Here is a 6,130-nt window from a genome sequence, read left to right on the forward strand (position 1 = left end):
ATAACACCGCATAACCTAACAATGTTTATGTATAAATTCTGATATATAGAGCGGTTTATTTATTATTTTGTGATACTTGTCAGTCTGCGGTTGACAAAAAGTGAGTAAGATTTATTTATTCTATAGTATATCTTATTACGAATTATTATTGATTCTACTGTAACGAGTAAAAGTTATCGTACTTATGTTTATAACAATAAATTCATTATATTATTTATTTTATTCACAAATGAAGACGGAGGCAAATAATATTCCCAAAATCTTTAGTGGGCAGCATTTATTACTATATTCCACCGATATATTTTTTATCTCATATTATATTTAACGAAATTGAAAACACTCACTGTTACATTAATTTACCTAAAAAAATAAAATAACTCTTGATAAAAATAATAATTGTTATATTAATAATTTTTATTATTATACTCGCACAACACCGACAAGCCATGTAGTTATCGTTGTAAAATTTGATCTATAATTTTTGTATAGATAATACACGTACAGCTACAGTTAGGTCTAACTCTCTGAGGATCAACTTCTATTTACCTATCACTGCTAATCATTGCACGTCTTGTGATTATGTTATTAATTGAAATAATAGAAATTACAAAAAGTATACCCACCTATATCAATAAATTTATTTTGTATAACATTATCCTGTAAATCCCTCTTAGTTAGTACTATGATGTGAACCAGAAAACCTAAAAGATAAGTAAAATTCATACTTTTGTTATTTCAGATGATGTTGCTGATCGTATTCGCACTACTGGGGGTTACATACGCACGTAATGTTGAACCAATATGTGATGACGTAATAGTGCATAACATACATCATGAAAAACAGATTTTAGCGGATAACATAGACAGCCCTTATCAACTAGCTATAGATTATGATACACATACGTTATTCTTCAGCTTCACCAGTCAGAATGACGACATGTTCTCATCTGCGTTTATAAATCTCAAAACCAATGAATTTAAGACTATTCCTGGTATTTTGGGTGGTTTTGCTAACGGTGTTGATGATAAGAGACACATCGTTTACCTGGGAGGCAGTAATGGACTCTATACATTTGATTTCAACACAAAAACAGCTAATCACATAGATGGAACATCTGATAGCGTGTGGCAAATGTTCTTTAAAAATGATCTTTACTATACTACATACCCGAGGGAAGACGTTTATGTTTTCAAGAATGGCCAAAAAGAAATAGTTCCGGAATTAGAGAACACAAAGGTAATGTTAATTGCCCTAAACAAGGATCTAGATTTCGTTTTTGCGAACTCGTCCGGATTGTTTAAATTATCAAAATCAAAAGGAACCACTGTAAGCTTAGGTGATTACAACGCGAATTCGTTAACTGCGGACAATAATGGCAATTTGTACTTCTCCACACCTGAAGCTATATATTACATCGGTGAAAATGATAGTATCGAAAAGATTGCTAGGATATCAAATATTTATGGACTGGCAATTGATAGTGATGGAAGTATAATATATGCTTCGCAATACAGCGTAGTGAAGTTGAAACCGACTAAAACACCTTGTTACGTAGACGAGAAGAATTACCTGTAATATAAATAACATGTAAAATAAAAATAATAATTACCTGTAATATAAATAAAATGTAAAATAAAAATAATAATTACGCTAAAGGCCTTTTCTTCTGTTAATCCTGTACATAAACAATTATGAAATAATGTTTTCTTTGCTTTTTGTGTGTTAAATAAATATATTAAAAATTCATGTGAACTTTTTACATAGCAAGAACATTTTAATGAGAATTTCACTGACAAAACTTTCAATTAGAAGCACCGATGCTTTCTTAAGGCTTGTAAAATATCTATGCATTGTACTTTAAACAATAAGGAGTAAGTAAGAAAACTTACTAGTTACTTAAGACTCTAAAGCTGGGCAAACATCACACGTTACCTACTAAATGTTATAATTAGTGTTGTAAATTTCATAAAATGTTGTCTACCTTGATGAGTGGAAACTGCCGTCCATAGTTATCATACCCTAGGTGAGAGTAAAGTCCTACCTAAGGCACAATTGCTACCTTACTACGTTCGTCCAATAAAACTTATTCTCTTAACTTTTATTGAATATTTTCCTGTTTCACACTTTTGAGAACACAATTTTTACGTAGTAGAGTTATATTGTTTAAATGTATTTATATTACTAAGACTTAAAAAAGGAGTCCTAGATAAACAGCAGAATTATCACGAACGATTTCTCCTTCAAACACCAAACCCCGAAGGGACATTAAAAAGTAAGTCGGCGAAAGGTTTCTGAACGTAATTGAATTCAACAAAGAAAATCGAAAATGGTAAATTTAATACGTGAGCCGAAAACGAAATTCTAGTTATCGGGATTGTTTTTTGACTCAAACAGTATCACTCAATAGGAATTGTTATCACCTGACCGTTTACAGGTTTTTGAATAATTGTTAATGTACACAACGGTTTTCTATATATATTTTTATTTGATAATGAAATATTTGTGTAGGTATTTATAATTTAACGTCGTAATTGTATACCGATTATTAAACATTCTTCCAAAAAACAATATCTAGTAGACAGCACCTAATTAACAAATATCGATTCTTGGTCTAAATTTGTCAATTTCGTAGCAGGCAGAAATTGTCTTTTGATGTTTGTTACATTTGATAGATTGATTTATACGATTGATATTAAGGCGGTTACATTGACTTTTTTCAACGATTTATGAGTAGTAATGTGTTTTGGGAACCTGCGTCTGCATCGCTTCTAGCGCGCTCGCATGAGTATGTCAAGCGTCATCAGGTAGAACGGATACCCCGGTTCTCCCCAATGACTGTTTAACAAGTTGGCATCGAAATTGTTCTACGTGTTCGGCTGAGTTGTCTAACATCATGGAATGTTTATCAATTAAAATCTTGCTTTTCTATTCTTTTATTACAATACTTATGAAACAAACATCTCCTAACGCAACGTGACGTTTACAATAAGAAGACAGTTGACAAAGAAAGTTAATAAAGAAACCTCTTTCGTATTCCCGTCAAATACATAATATCAACATCGCATATAAAATTCCGTGACTAATGAAATCTAGACACTCAGTAAAGCTAGGAACATTTCCGAGTACATCCCGCAAGGTTTATTGACTTTGCGAAATCTGCTGGAACTTGAAGCTAGCTTATATTATTGATCGTACAGCAATCGGTTCAACTTTTAATTGATATTGGATCAGAAGTATTACTAAGAGAAACGGAATTAATCCTTTTCAAGCTTTGATTTCTAATTAAATTTATTTGAGAAAATATTAGTGTAACCAAGAATTTAGTGTTGTACATTAAAATGAAGAATTAATAAACTAAATACTTTCAAATACTGAAGTAAAATTTAAAAAGGGATGATTTTTTACATGTTACGCAGTGCAATAAACATATGTTTTTATATTTCTGGTTGGTGCAATCATCCATGATCCACCAGCCATCTTCGTACATGCCAGACCCGGTCCGTGGCAAAATAAAATTATATCAATCTATACAATATGTCTCTATGAACGTATTGGACGTATTGACGACCCGCGTGTCAGAGTGGTCACCATATCACACCAGTTTGACGCACAGAGGGTTCTGGGTTCAATCCCCAGGCAGACAGATATCTCAATGATGAATTTAGATTTCTGTTTCTCGGTCTGGTTGTTTGTGTATTTGTCTATGTATGTGTCTAAGTACCCACGACACAAGGAATCCTAGATAATGTGGGGCTGTAAGTGTAGAAAACGGTACATTTTTATTATTACTCATTAATATCTTTAGGTCTAGAGGACAGTGATAGCCTAGTGGTTAAGAAACTCGGCCTCTCGATCGAGGGATTCGAGGTTCAAATCCCAGGCACCTCTGATTTTTCAAAATTATGTGCGTATTAGAAATTAATTATCACTCGCTAAACGGTGAAGGAAAACATCGTCAGGAAACCTGCATACCTGAGAGACTTATATATAAAAAAAAACTCTCATGTATGTGAAGCCTACGAATACGCACTTGGCCAGCGCGGTGGACTATGGCCTAATCCTTCTCATTCTGAGAGGAGACCTGTGCCCAACAGTGGGACAGTAATGGGTTGATGATGATGATGATGATTAATATCTTTCGTAACGCGACCGCACAGACACAGGGCGTGCTTGACAAAATATTGTGCAGAAAAGTATGATATTGTCGAACACAACTCATTAAACGTTTGTAGATGTAAATACGGCCTTATGAAAGTATCTACTTATACCGTCACCCATAAGTGTCAGATCAAATGTTATCAGTTTTCTTTATGAATAAGTAGCATGATTCCATGGAATTGAGCATTGATACTCCAGTGAACTCAAAAATAATCTTTGAAGTATGTACCAATCATATTAATTTCCCGAAGGTACACTTACTTACAATGAATGTTAGCGATTACATAATCTATATTGGAGAAGGCTACTTTCTATCTTTAATATTAATTTGTTCTGTAGTTTTTCGATTACATAATTTGATATGACTTAATTAAACTTTGTCTTATTTGTAAGTCTTATTTGTTTAGTATATTAAAGGTCGCAAATATGCACTCCAACCAAATGTCATACTGTGTTATCATTCTAATCTTTTATATTATAATTTCAACCCAAATCAGTTCTGGCCGTCACTATGTAATCCTCTTTCCAAATCACCAAGACTTTAATCTTGGTGATTTCTAAACAATTTTACTACATTATTCAGAAAATTCATTTTTGTAAAAAGTTTTCTAACTATAGCTATATTTGTAAGGTGGTATAGTCCGCGTAAAACTGCTAGTCCGCTCTGAATATAGAAATGAATCGCGTCGCCAAAGCAAATCGTATGTCTGCACCTGCTCGCAACAACTTCAGAGCGGACTAGAAGTTTAGCGCGGACTATACGACTAGTATGGTTCGACCGAGGAAATACGATAACTACATTCTAGGGTGAAGCAATTCTATCGTAAACTGAGAACCTCTGTTCTATGTGGAGTTGATAGAACCCTTTGTGGTTCGACTCCGTCGGCACCACCGCCACACCTATTTCTGCCTCATAACAGCAGTGTTAGGCGTAGCTGTGTTCCGGTTTGAAGTGTGTGGTAAGGGAGACATACTTTTCCGAGGCGTTTCAGCTTAGTCCTCAGGGGTACCAGCTCATCTGTGGCCGACCTTAGGTAGGAATATCTAATCGTTGGTTGATTATAGATGTCCATGGGCGGCAGGAGCCACTTACCATCAGATGGACTGCATGCTCGTCTGCTACTCCTATATTATGAAAAAAGGTGGACGCCGTGTTTTTTTGCAACTTCAATCTTATAAAAAATTGTTTCTCGTTTAATTTGACTCCTACTGTCACCACAATTATAAATTTAATATTATATTGCTGTAAGATTGTGAAAATTAAATGTTGAAACGTAAAATCCATCTTCACTCTTTAAATTCAAATGAGAATTGTAACATTTACGGTCTTGAATGAAAAGACAGCTTGGCAACAGGAATATTGCCTATTGAGACGTAAAGTCGTATAATGGCAGCGAAATTCATAACTTGCTACCTTCAGCAGTATTAAATTTAAGCCAAGGTACTGCCGCAACATAGAGTGTTCAGGACTAGAAAGGCCTTAGTAACAAAAGATGTTTATTAAGGACACTACCGAGTTGCTCAGTTATAGAAGTTCCACTTTCTCTGTTACTGTTACATATGTTAGGGTTGTAGCATACTAATAAATTTAGACTTTTTGGATTGAATATATTTTTTTTTTATAATTTATCCGGGGAAAAAGCGTATTTAATCTCCTTGATGAGAAGCGTCCGCTGGTAGTACGGGCGACTATAGCTCATTTGAAATTAATACCATTTACGATTGAAATCCTACCTAAGTCCTACGAATTCAGAAATATGGACCTAACCTTTGTTTAAATTATTTTCGCTTTATACTGTACCCTTAGTATGAGTTTTTACGTTCTTACAAAAATGACTGTTTTGGTATTTGTTTACGTATTTGCCCATACATTTCCAATCAGCGCCCCTTACGTATTGTATCAGAACTGATTGGAATAGTATGGGAAATACGTAAACAAAAACAGTATTTTTTGTACAAAGGTAAAACCTC

At 34.0% G+C, this 6,130-nt stretch overlaps 1 protein-coding gene across 1 annotated transcript; it reads left to right on the forward strand.

Annotated features, from left to right (window-relative positions):
- On the forward strand, positions 1-1,656 carry LOC140750092 (ommochrome-binding protein-like). Its single transcript, XM_073083448.1, has 2 exons — positions 1-100; positions 740-1,656. Exon 2 carries the CDS (start codon positions 740-742, stop codon positions 1,574-1,576), a length of 837 nt encoding a protein of 278 aa, XP_072939549.1. The 5' UTR covers positions 1-100; the 3' UTR covers positions 1,577-1,656.
- The last annotated feature ends 4,474 nt before the right edge of the window (positions 1,657-6,130 follow it).

The sequence above is a fragment of the Epargyreus clarus genome, unplaced genomic scaffold (assembly GCF_041222505.1).
Source record: "Epargyreus clarus isolate Ecla_fem2 unplaced genomic scaffold, WU_Ecla_fem_2.2 ptg000019l, whole genome shotgun sequence".
In the NCBI taxonomy this organism is placed as follows: domain Eukaryota; kingdom Metazoa; phylum Arthropoda; class Insecta; order Lepidoptera; family Hesperiidae; genus Epargyreus; species Epargyreus clarus.

Bases quoted from the DNA above. Each gene is read 5' to 3' on its own strand.
- LOC140750092 (XM_073083448.1), top strand. From the start codon at position 740: ATGATGTTGCTGATCGTATTCGCACTACTGGGGGTTACATACGCACGT.